The sequence below is a fragment of the Chinchilla lanigera genome, unplaced genomic scaffold (assembly GCF_000276665.1).
Source record: "Chinchilla lanigera isolate Chin_1 unplaced genomic scaffold, ChiLan1.0 scaffold00081, whole genome shotgun sequence".
NCBI lineage: Eukaryota > Metazoa > Chordata > Mammalia > Rodentia > Chinchillidae > Chinchilla > Chinchilla lanigera.
Window position 1 is genome coordinate 8796376 of NW_004955482.1, and position 13473 is coordinate 8809848.

At 38.5% G+C, this 13473-nt stretch overlaps 1 protein-coding gene across 8 annotated transcripts in view; it reads right to left on the reverse strand.

The window, feature by feature from the left end:
* Positions 1-13473, reverse strand: part of Hectd4 (HECT domain containing E3 ubiquitin protein ligase 4) — a 133876-nt gene that overhangs the window by 82276 nt on the left and 38127 nt on the right. For 6 of the 8 annotated variants that reach the window (XM_005403195.2, XM_013503687.1, XM_005403191.2 and 3 more), the window contains exons 13-20: positions 12679-12749; positions 10555-10660; positions 9598-9718; positions 8785-8913; positions 6673-6797; positions 4830-4983; positions 4187-4287; positions 795-993 (exon numbers count right to left, since the gene is read on the reverse strand). In XM_005403195.2, coding sequence (XP_005403252.1) covers positions 795-993; positions 4187-4287; positions 4830-4983; positions 6673-6797; positions 8785-8913; positions 9598-9718; positions 10555-10660; positions 12679-12749 — 1006 coding nt within the window. The remainder of the gene's footprint in view (positions 1-794; positions 994-4186; positions 4288-4829; positions 4984-6672; positions 6798-8784; positions 8914-9597; positions 9719-10554; positions 10661-12678; positions 12750-13473) is intronic. The other 2 variants (XM_013503689.1, XM_013503686.1) reach the window with 1 other exon arrangement.

Consider the following 13473-nt stretch of genomic DNA (forward strand, 5'->3'; position numbering starts at 1 on the left):
TCATCGCGTACAGAGCTATCAGATAATCCCCAGGTTCCTCCTTCTCATGTTACATATCCCAATGCCATTAATCTTTCCTCATAAATTTAACATGATGATTTACAATTCAGCTTCTAAAATGCTTCCTATTTGGTTTTGTTTGTTTTGTTTTTGAGACAGGGTCTTGCTATATAGCCCCGGCTGACCTGGAACTCACAGTGATCCTCCTGCCTCAGCCTCCCAAATGCTAGAATTACAGGCATGTGCCACTATGACCAGCTGTGCTTCCTTTTCTTTATCATTGTTCAGCCACCAGGTTGGAAACTACTCTGAGGTAATGGCAAAGAAAAAGAAATATATAAGTACATATTAGCCAGATCCTAGCATATCTTAAACCCTTCTAAAAGGCCACTTTCTCCCAAAAGATACATGAGAAGCCCCAAGAAATGGGCAGTAAGACCTTTCAAGATGAATGGCTGGCCATCACTCATCTACAGGAATTACAAGCACAGAGGGAAAGCAGGAAGTCAGCAAAGTAAAAGGGAAATTTCCTTTTACTCAGATCTAAGCTTTTAAAGGCTTACAAAGGGACACTTTCAATATGTCATCAGAACATCATTTTAGACTGCAGAGGTAGTGGTGCTTTTGCTCTCTCAGTCACTATCCTTTGGGGCACTGTTTTAGGAAAGTCCTCCTTAGAAACATCAGCAGACAGAAATAAGTCAGGAATGGTGACCAGCAGCAAAGGAAAATAAGAAGCACCTAAGAAATCAGCTTACTAGAGATAGCAGCAATAATAACTCATTCTTGCTTACTTTGTCGTAGTCATACTGTGAGGAGCATCTGCTATCAAATCTCAGATACAGGCAGCGAGCTCCTGGGATATGGACAGTTTCTTTGAATTTATAGTTGTCTCTGACAGGGTGTACTGTTTCCACAGTCTTCCCAGCGGCCCACGGGGCAGGTATCTTTAAGCCAGTGAGAAAGCCTGGCTCTTCCTTTTCTTCCAGCATTCTAAAGCCAGAGAAAGTGGTTTAGCTTAGCAGCAAGGCAAAGAAAAACAAAATAGAAATACAGTAGAACACAACAAGAAACCATTCAAATTGTCCATAGCATGCAACGTGGTAACACTATGGCTTTTAAATACTTAGTATCAATGAGAAATATTCAAAAACTTCCTGTGTACATGTACAACTACTCACAATGAATGTATCCATTACATACCACAACCATGTACTAATAAAAAAATTTTAAGTGCTTAGAACAATGCTAAGCATAACAAGCACTCAATAAATGCTATATTGTTATTCTTCAAATAGAAAAAAATTCCTACATTTGAGTTCTTTTTTCATTATTGGCATTAAGCACTATCTTGCTTATATAGTAATATACAGACTACATACAAATTTAAGAGTATTGTTGTTTTTTGTTTTTTGTTGTTTTTTTTTTTTTTTTTTTGACAGAGGGTCTTGCTATACAGTTCAAGCTGGCCTTGAATACACTATGTAGCTCAGGCTGGCCTCAGACTGGTGGTGATCCTCCTACCTCAACCTCTCAAGTGTTGGGATTACAGGGCTGCACCACCACACCTAGCTATATTTTTGTTTTTCTCCTTTTACTTCAAGTACTATATTTGCATTTTAGCCCTCTTTTTTCAAGGGAGAAGCCCAAATGCTATATAAGAAAAGATCTCATTCTCATTAAAGTTACTCAGGAAATTAAAAAAAAAAAAAAAAAGTCAGGCGTGGTGGCACACACCTATAATTCTAGTACTCTAGAAGCTGAGGCAGGAGGATCACTGTGAGTTCAAGGCCAGCCTGGGCTACACAGTGAGTTCAAGAGAAGCCCAAACTACAGAGTGAGACCCTCTCAAAAGCAAAAACAAAAAATAAAGAAAACCATAAATGATTTTTATGATCAGCCACTTTGCAGATCCCACAGGTTTAACAGTGCCCTATGCAATTTCTGGTGGTGCTGGGGATTAAACCTATAGCCTTGTATATGCAAGTCAAGCTCTCTGCCACTGAGCCATAATCCCAGCTCTACACAATTTCTTTTTGATTTCAGGATGCTAATTGCTGAAAACTCCTCAAGTCTACATAGCTGCCTTTCACTATAATTTTTCCTTTAAAAGTGCCTTTAAAAGCTCATCTATTATAATTGAACTGTGAAGGATTTCCCAGAGCTTTAAACTGTGGAATACAAATTCCGGAAAACCTAAATTTGGCTCCATTGGAATTTTCTGCAAAGCTCTGCTGTCCAAAGATGGAGACCACTATGAAGTGGCTCTGATCAGGATTTAAAATTAACCAATTGGCTTTTCATGTTTACTTGTGAGTCTGTCCAAGGGCTAGGCCCCTTGTCTGGAGATGGACAGCAGACTCATAGGAAGTGAACCTCTATGAGTTACTGGTCTTGGCTGAGGCCTGTAGTGGCCTGTGATGCCAAGATGCCTCAAAGGACAAGACAAAGCCAGAGCCGAGGACACCTGGCTCCAACCCCAATTAACTAGATAAAGACTGAAGCTGCAGGCATCTCACTCTTGTGGTGAAGGCCTTCCTGGAGATAACATAGCTCTCCTAAATTAACAAATGTATTATCTGGAGAAGTCCCTGGTCCTGCTCAGATTCCTGTGCTTTCTTCAGTATCCCCCTCCTCTGTTTGATAACTAAATAAATACAAATAAATACAGGCTGCCCAGAGAAGGTCTTTGTCTCAGCCCCCAGAGAATCTCAAATTCTCTTAGAGGGTGGGTTTTGAACCTCCTGGGGCTCTAAAATTATACCACTTGACTCTTCTATTTAAGCCTTCACCGTCCACTCATTTGGGAGATTGCAGGCCTGATCAGTCTGTAATAACTAAGTGATAATATTAACCCATTAATCCATACATAGCTGCTAGTCACATGTGGCTATTTAGATTGAGTTTAAATTAGATTAAAGGTAAAATTCCGTTTCTTGGTTGCACTGTCCATCTTGCAAGGGCTCAGTAACCTGGCTGATGGTGCTGGACAGCACAGATAGAAGTTTCCAAAACTATGAGAAGCTCAATTGGAAAGCATGCTGCTTTTGAGAAACTCAAATCCTTTACGATCAATTTTTTAAAAGTATAGTTTTAATGAAACATAGATCTGTAATAAATCACACATAGTTAAACTTGGTAAGCTCTGGACAACACTTGTAAACCACCATGTAGCTTCCTTCTTTCTAATTCCTCCACTCCTTCCCTGAGGCAACCACTTATTTCTTGTCTGTTGCTGGTAAGTTTGTATTTTCCAGAGTTTGATATATATGGAATCACACAGTATGTGACGTGGGTGATCTGGAGTCTCCCAGCATTAAGTATTCTGGGATTCACGATTCACACACATTACTGTGTATACCAACCATTCACGCCTTTTTACTGCTGAGGAAGAGCGCGCTGTATGGACAATTTATCCATTCACCAATTAATGGGTATTTAGGTCGTTTCCAGTTTGGGGCTATTCTAACTAAAACTATTATGAAACTTCATGCCTCATCTTTGTAAAGACTTATGTTTGCTTTTCTCTTATGTGAATACCTAGAAGAACAAGTGGGCCATGTGATTTGTATATATAACTTTTAAAAAACTTGCCAGCCAGGAGTGGTAGTACATGCCAATAGTACCAGCTACTCGAGAGGCTGAGGAAGGAGGGTCACTTGAGCCCTGGATCTTAAACCCAGTATAGGCAACACAGTGAGAACCTGTCTATTTAAAAACAACAACCAAACCAGGCATGGTAGTACATGCCTGTAATCCCAGTACTCAAGAGGCTGAGACAGGAGGATTGCAGCGAGTTTGAGGCCCGCTTAGGCTACATAATAAGTTCAAGGCCAGTCTGACAGTTCAAACTACATAGTGAGACCCTGCCTCATAAAACAAAACAAAAAACCAACAAAACAAGATCAAAACCATGAAAACTCTCCCATACTGTTTGCTGAAGTCTTAATATTTTGCAACCCCACCACTAGTGTTTGAGAATTTCCGGTCAATTTTGAACTAATCTCTTACTTCACAGGGAAATTGATTTTAACCTCTTGCTAGAAACCTAAAGTGATTCTACAGTTATCTGTACAAGTTTGACCCTGAAGTCTTTTCCCAATTGGACAATCCCTGCTAAAAACTATCATCACCAAAGGAGAACAAGGCTTCACAGAAGACCAGGCAAGGAAGCAGCGCCAGTTACCTTTCATCAGGGAACAGCCTGCACTTCTGCTCAGAGGCGCCACACGGGGAACAGCCCACCTCAGCAAAAATGGGACACTGGGTTTTAAGCAACAAAGCCGTCTGAAATACAAAACCATCAGCCACCTTAAAGAGCTCACTGGCAGATCACCTGGACTACAGATGCCAAATCATGTTTTTACAATCCCAGGCTATACTCTTTGAGTAAGAAATGCTTTGCTACTGAGATCACACCACAGCACTACTTAATGTGAGGAAGAAACATATCATTTCTGTTAGTTACTCTAGGCTGGTGCCCCAGGAGACTAAGTATGATGGAGGTCTTAGTAGCACGTAGATTAGCATTTATGGGGGGGACAGGAAATCAAATTCGGGACCTCATGCATGCCAGGCAGGCACTGTGCCACTGAGCTAAATCCCCAGCTAGATTAGCACTTCTACAGCTGATAAGCAATGTTAAAAGACTACAATATGCTAAAAGACTATAACAGTAATTTAGTCAAAGAAGCAAATAAAATGTATTCCCTTAACCCTTGAATTTGTTTTTAGGGCATGATGTTCTTCTTGGTTTCTGAAAAGCACGGTCATGTTTATTGTGAAGCGGGCTAGCAGACAGCAGGCCTGCAAGGCACTGAGGGTCCCACCTGGCTGGTGTACAGCACCAGCTGCACAAGCTGAGGCATCAGGGCATCGGCCATGGTCAGTGTCTGCAGATTGGGGTGCATCAGGGACGTCAGTAACACTGGGAGAAGGTGACCGAGCATAGTGGCCTTGGTGACTTGCTCCAAGCCTTTCAGCCTACAAAAAGTTCAAGAAAGAGAGCCTAAGCAATGGCTGACCATGTAGAGAAGCGGCTAATGTAAACTATATTGCACAATTCTCTTAAATCCCATCTCCTCGCACAAGGGAAACACTTATGGCTGTGGCAATCCAGTCTACAAATGTCCCACCTTGTACCGCTGAGGAAGGGAGGAAGAACAAAAAGCTACTAAGGGGTTTCACCTTCCACCTGTGACTTGGCCACAGAGGTTTAGGGACTGCGAATGTGTTCAAAGCACTTTATAATGGGGTAAAGTGCAAATGTCTGCTCTACAGAGTTTCAACCTCTCAAGTTCCTCCCAGCCTCTCGCAGGAAGTGAACAGAACATCACCATTCACTGGTGTGTCACTGTGAAATCCACTCCTCTCTACAGCAATTGAGGCTCACAGGCGGTACAGAGGCAGTCAGATTTCCTCCCAATATTTTTATTGTGGTAAAATACACAGTACATAAAATGTACCATCTTACCCATGTTCAAGTATACATTTTAGATGCATTAATAATGTACAGTCACTGCCATCCACCTCCGTAACTCTTTCCATCTTGTAAAACCAAAACTCTACCCGCATTTGACAATAACTCCATTCCCCCAGCTGGCCCACCACTCTACTTCCTGTCTCTAAGCTTTTAACTACTTAAAAGACGCAGATTTTTAATTTGTCTTTAAAATCACAGTCTTAATATCCACATCATCTGCTTGGAAAATTAAAGAATATAAGTCTCCCCAAGGAAGAGACAGGCCATATAAATTCTCCAGGGCTACTGAGGATACTGGTGTTGGAACCAGAAAGAGACTGCACGCTCACTAGTCCTCCCATTAGACACCATCTACTGCCGCGTGCCCAGAGTGGGCACCCACCACACTTCTTAACATGCTCCTGCAACACCTATCTGGGTTATACTGTTCTCAGTCCCAACCTCCCATCTCCCCTCTGGAAGTGGGAGAGAACGCAAGACACGGGACAGACAAGGTTACTCAAGCAAAAATTATGCTGCTGGATATCAAATTAAACATCTCTAAGATATAAATCATCAAAAAACACATTAGCAACTCATCTCCAAAAGCAAACTATGTCAGGAATTTTAATGTGAAGGGCTGAAAAAGGGCTTCATTACTGTGAAAGAGAAGTTTATCTTCTATATAGGTCACTCCTATATTTGGAGAAGTGAAATTACAGTACAATATACAGATATCATGTCAGTGGCATCTTTTGGGCAGAAGCTGATAATCAGTATCATCAAGTTACTTCTTCCTCCCAAAAGTAAGCAGTGTGGGTGTGGCGCTAAACTACAGAATCAAGAGAAAGGCCAGTTTGGCACTGATGACAGTAGAAGTCCCCAATACCAAAGATGAAGCTGTCCAGCATAACCTTGTGCCCCTACATCAGTGATGGCGAACCTATGGCACAAGTGCCACAATGGGCTGTTTGTATCATTGAAAGCACTAAAAGGTTTGCCATCACTGCCACAGATCATGGCTATTGGCCCAATTTCATCTAAAAGCACATTAAAAACTTTGATTGTACTTAGCTTTTAAACATTTGCCATGTCAACCTGTTCTCACAAAAATGAACATTCAGTGTTCTATTCTAAAAAGGTTTCACTTTCATAAGCAAATTTCTCTTCCTGAAGGGCAGCAGGACGCAGCTCCCAATCCATTTCCTCACCTCTGTTCTCGGTCGGGTATATCACTGTTTATAAGGGCAGTGGTCACCTGCTGTAGCATTTCCAACACTTCATCGCATCCAGTCAGGATTTGCGTGGCAAGAGCCAAAATACTGACCTTTAGCTCCTAGATGGAAAACATCATAGTATTATTTTTAGGCTTTGTCATGAACATACACTCACAATGACAATATGAAATGATGTCTTTAATGACACATTCCCAAATGAAATGATGAGGTGGCCAGAACAAGCCCCAAAGCACTGAGTTCCTCTAGGATGGCCAGTAGCAATTTTATTTGGGAGGCCAAGGTCTGGAATGCAGACAGAAATATGCAGTATTTCACAGGGAGCACACTGCGTGCATAGGAGAAAAGGCCTAGCTCCCATCCAGCACAAGAGAGCTCCTGGTGGCCAGCCCAGAAACTGTCCAGGTGGAAGACTGCCTTGGGTGGTATGAGGAAGCTAAAGAGAAAAACAGAACAGTAAAAGGCGCATGTATAGGCGGTGGATAAAATGAGACAAAAACACAACATTCTGAAACAGTACAAGTGACCCTTTACTTAATATCTTTAACCTGTTACACTTAAAAACCTACCGAGTTAAAAAATTCCATTTAAGTAGTCGATAGTTAAGGGCTATTAAACACTAAAAATAACTGTTAGAGAATTCATGGGATTATAAATACTGTTAAAGTATTTATAAGTACTATAAGAGTAAAGTATTTATAAGTACTATAACAGTACTATAAGTAATGTTAAAGTATTAACTAGTAAATACTAGTCAATATCATATAAATTTTTAGTTTACAATTATTTTCTATTAAAAAATATAACCAAATTAACTCTTAAGGTGACATCTATGTGCTTTAAAATTTTTGCTGGAAATACTAAACAACTGAGCTTATTCTGCCTTTATGGAGTCTTTACATTTCTCTCTATGCTTTAATTAAGAATTTATAAAATTAAACTTTTCAAGTGGAAAGAAAAACCCCTTTTTTATTGTGGAAATTTCCTGAAGTTCTTTTTTGCATTAAGAATATTTTTTATCCCTAAGAGAAAAAGAATTATGAACTGACAGACAAGACGATTTAAGTCCCACTATTATCAGTGATCCTCTACTGACAATCTGCCACGTGGCAGCACAGGGCCAGGCATTAACATGGCTTGTCTCTAGTCCTCAAACTACCTTACAAGGCAGAGGATTTGTCTTTTATACTTAGGAAACTAAGGTGAGGAAAATTAAGTAAGTTAATATCAGCAATTTAAATAATTCATGCATGTTCACCTGTTTAAAGCTGGTCATTTGGTGAAATAAACTTACGCATACAAACTGGCAGGTGTCTGACTTATATAGTATATGTAGAGTTTTTAAAAAAGGGCAAACTACAATGGTTTTTATGGCTTCCCTGGTTAGCTTTTCAGTATATTTAAGTCAACATTTTAAGGAAGAATAAACTTATTGATTTCTTTAATTTTCCCACAAAGATGAAATCTTGAATAACAATGCAAAACAACTGCCTTGAGCATCTATCAAAATTACAACCACCACTGCTATAAAAAGATCTTTAGAATGCTATAAATTATTATGTGGGAACAAATGATTGATTTTACACAAAAGGTAATTTAGAAATAATGACACAAAATGAAACAAACTATAGGTCTACAAAGTGAAGTTGTTCAATACAAAGACTGACAGAAAATTATTACCTTTTAAGTTATTTGGATAAGAAAATATAATAAGTCATCCAAAATATCAAAAGTGTTTAAAATATTATGCTCCCAGATCTATATATATAAAAGTTTTATATATATATAATTTTCAAGTCTGATGAGATCACTTGTGAGTGCCATATTTTAGCTCTTAAAAGAAGATGAAAATAAACAAAGGCACAAAGAGACTGACAGGAGCACATGGATGCCACACTATGAGTGTCACAAATATGGTACCCGCTATGCAATGACATAAAAATCTATGAAATGAGTGGCCTACTACCTCTCACAAGAATATAAGCCACATGGTGAATTCTGACATCATAATACACTGAAACCTCGCCCATTAAACTGTGCTTTACATACTGGGTAGAAAGCATTGTTAAAATAAAGCTTGGTGTTTACCTGTACCTTCAATGTCTCTCCCTGCAAGGAGTTGTCACTGTCATCATTCTCATCAGGTTTAATCAAAATAGTGTTACTGAGAAGGTGATTCTGAACTGCCATCAGATAGCGCAGGCAGGAGGATGCAGCCTTTAATACAAATAAGGGCATTTAAATGATCTACTCCAGACTGAAAGAGGGGATCATGTAATCCTCACGTTTTTAAGGTTTTGACAAGAGAAACAAAAAGAGAAAGTACAGAAAACAGACCAAGTTAGTTTCTTAGGTGACTTCTATGCACATGGCTTTTGACCAGACTTTGATATATTTCCATTACTTTCTGACCTCTGTTCATTGCACAATCCTCACTAATCTCTCAGAACAAGTACTCTAATTTTTCCTCTTAGTAGTAGTACTTTCCCCCCTCAGTCTCACAAGCATCTCCATAGAGAAGATGCTACCAAAACCCTTAAAAGAACTTTTGGTTCCTATGAGTCTCTGTAAAACACTAACAGTTTAGGAAAAAAAAATGCTAAATTAACAGGAACGGGGTGTCACTAGATAAAGAAAAAAAAACCAGAACAAACAAGTTATTAGTCAAACAAGTTATTGCACCACAAATTTAAGTCTTGGGCAAAACTATTTAAAGTGTATTCATCTAGTTCTACATTTCTAAGATAAACATAGTCATCTATGAACTTTCATAAATCATTTTGTCTATCTTTATAAAGTGAATGTATAAGTATGTGTGTGTCTATCCACACCACTCAATACAGGATAATGAAAATAGGTACACAATATAATTTTGCTGTCAGAAAACACATTTTTACTTACAGGCACAGTTGAAAGGAGCTTTTGAAAATCATCTCTAGAGACAGTTTGGCACTTGGTGATCAAGATACAGGATTCTCGTACAACAATCTTCAGAATGTAGTGTAAAAGTTCATCATTTAACCTTTAAAATGCAGGAAAAATGTAACAAGATAGTGATAGTTATTAGTAAAAAAGGTAAATTTTATACAATTGGCATGAGATGAGAGATACAAGGGGAAATTTTTTAAAATTTAAAAATTTATCTATCTATCTATCTATCTATCTAATCTACCAATCATCAGTACAGGAGATTGAACCCAGGGCCTTCACACTGAGCTACCTCTCCAGCTCTTTTTGAAATTTTTAAAATTTTGAGACAGGATCTTGCTAAGTCACTAAACTGCCCAGTCTGACTCAAATCTTCCATCCTCCTGCCTCAGGGTCTCAGAGTGCTGGAATTATAGGCATGTACTACCATGCCCAGTTAAGATATGAAATTAATTGGTTCTGCAAGAAAATCATCTTACTAAAAAATGATGCTAACAACTAGATAATTATCTAAGCCAAATTTACAGAAACAAAGTGGTACCCAACCATCCAATTAAAGTACTTTATAAATAACACAGCAAACCACACTTTCTTCCTCCCTGTCCCTAGGTCTAACACACACATCTCTCTCTCAGATCAGCAAAGTGCCTGACTCCTCTACCAAGATATCTGAAATAAGTTCTCTCTCTTACTTCTGCTAAGCACTCTTTCAAACAGTAGGCCCAAGCTGCTTCACTGATAAAACTGAAATGTGCTATTACTAGTTCTTCGGGCAACTGAGGGATTTATCTTTCAATTGATTTAGGCTTTAGCTTTAACATGCTAATGACAGTAGCTATAAAACAGGAGACCAACTTGATCAAACATATTTAAATATAAATGAATTACTTAGAAGGACACAAGAAAAGTAAATAACATAACTGTTGTCACCTGTAATGATCATCCTCATCACTGCCAAATCGATTGTTTTGAAGCTGTTCAGCTAAGTTGGTTAAGATCACATCCCGCAGCTGCGACAGTCCACTGTTTCTCTCTCCTAATGCACAACAAAGCTCCATAACTATTTTGAAAGTAGCATTTAGAAAACTAATGCTATTCAAAAGTTTTTTTAAAAAGTAGATTGCCAACCACCTAGCAGCAACGAGAATACAAACTCACACACAAACATCAGTGGCAAAACTACATCACAACCAATCGGCTTGGGGTTTTTTGTTTGTTTTTATGAGACATAATTTCACTCTGTAGCCCAGGTTGATCTCAAATCAAACTTGAGACCCTCCTGCCTCAGTCTTCTGAGTGCTGGGATTACAGCCTTGCACCACCACATCTGCTCAGTTGAACTGTCTTTTGCCAGAGTATCCTGGTTTAGGTATGATTACCTTTTTGATATATCATAAGGTGTATTTCTCATTCCTTCAATTTATTTATTTATTTTATTTATTATTTTATGGGAAAAAAGTAAAACAAAATTTCACAACAAAATAATAGAATAACAATAGCTAACACACTGAGTATTGTTATTTTTAAAGCTGTTAGTCAGCATACAAGATATGGGCTTAAAAAATTGTCCAAATGCTATTAGCACAAACCTTTCTTTTCAATGATCAAAGAGAAACTAGTAATATAACTATCTTGTATTTTGTTTTTTCCTTTTCCCTTCCTTCCTTTCCCCTTTACTCCATCCTAGTTCCTTTTACCTTTTATACAGTTTCTTCTCATTTCACAGTATCTATTGTGCATTTTGGACCTTATTTACTCTTTTAGCTCCTCATACCAGGGAAATAATATTTTAGTTACATATGTGAGTCTGATTTATTTCACTTATGATTATGGTCTCTAGTTGCATTTATTTACCTATAAAGGTCTCAAGTTTATCCTTCTTTATGGCTGAATAATATTCCATCATATAAAAAGACCATATTTTTTTTATACATTCTTCGGTTGATGGGCATTTGGGTTGTTTACAAGATTTAGCTATTACAAATTGTGCTGCTATAAACATGGGTGCACATATATTGCTGTGGTATAATGTTTTTAATTCTTCCAGGAAGATACTCAGAAGGGGAATAACTGGGTTGAATGGGACCTCTAATCCTTGTTTTTTGAGGAATCTCCATACTGATTTCCATAGTGGTTGCACCAGTCTATACTCCCACCAACAGTGGAGAAGAGTTCCTTTTTCCTGCAGCCCTGCCAGCATTTGTTATTGGTTGACTTCTTGATGATAGGAGTGAACATTGTTTCAGGAGTGAGATGCAATCTCACTGCTGTTTTAATTTGCATCTCTCAAATGATCAATGGTGTTGAACATTTTTTCATTTATTTATCTGCCATTTGCATTTCTTCATCTAAGCAGTGCTTATTCATCTCAGATGCCCATTTTTGGATTGGGCCTTTGTCACTCCTTAAATTAATGTTGTTTTTAAATGTACAGTGTCTTTATCATGGTGGGTTTTTTTTGGGGGGGGGGGTACTGGGAATAGAACTCAGGACCTTACGCTTGCCAGGAAGGTGCTTGTGCTGCTGAGCTATATCCCAGCCCACCATGGTGTTTTTATTGTTTGGTCTAATTTAAACAGTTGGGTTCTAATGTGTGGGAAAAAAACTTAGAAATCATTAAGTAGTCATGCGGTGTGTGTGTGTGTGTGTGTGTGTGAGAGGGGGGGGGGACTTACTATGCAATTCAGGCTGGCTTTGAACTCACTATGTAACCCAAGCTAGCCTTGAACTTGTGGTGATCCTCCTGTCTCAGCCTTTCAAATGCTGGGGTTACAGGTGTGTACCACTACACCTGGCAAGTCGTTATTTTAAAACATGTGTTAAACATTTAGGGTCAGGTACATTAGATTAAGCATTAAAAATACTGCACAAAGAAGCTTATAAGGCTTGAAGATATATAAAACATGGTTTCTGCTCAATCTAGTTGAAACACTGGCATTAACCCAGAAACATTTTAAAAATATAGTGAATAACAGATAAAAAAAAAAATCTATTGATATCCAGTTGTCTCCTTAAACAAAAAAAATGGTATTTTAATTAAAGGATAATTCTTACCTTCTGTTAAGACCAGTTTAAGTAAGTTATTAATTTCAGTTTCACCTGGGTACAAGATATTTAAACCAGAGCTGAAAGGACAGAAAAGTCAAAAAGATTTTAAATAAATACTCTAGAAAATTCAAGCTCTAAATATTTAGATTTTAATTTTCATTACAGACGCCAGTTTGATTACATAAAACAGAAGTAAGTTTTATTGCTAAAAAAGCATTTGAACCTGAATTTACTGTCATGATTTAGTCCAATCACTTCCCTGATAAAGGGTCCCTCTCCTCCTCTTGTTGGAATTCCAAATTGGTAACTTATTTGAGGGCCCACAGTTAAAGGGACTCAGTAAACTATGAGAAGTCAGTCAAACCAGTTATAGTACAGATGGTACCCCCAAAAAACAGCTTGAGAAAGGGATTCTAATTCTCAGCTTTTTCAAAAAGGCCAGAATAGGAGGGAAAAAGGTGCCAGAATTTTTTTTCAGTTTTCTTCTTTTACTGAGATTTGACATGCAATATGTGCACTATTTAAAGTGTACACTGTGCCGGGCATGGTGGCACACACCTGCAATCCCAGCACTCAGGAGGCTGAGGTAGGAGGAATGCTGCGAGTTCGAGATGAGTCTGGGATACAAAGTGAGCTCAAGGTCAGCCCGAACTGCATAGGGAGACCCTGTCTCAAAAAAAGACCAAAAAAAAGTGTATAATGTGGGAGGTCTGACTAATGCATGCACCTATAAAACCATCCCTACAATGAAGACAGTGTATGCAAGTATACCCATCATCTGCAGAAGTTTCTTCATGGCAC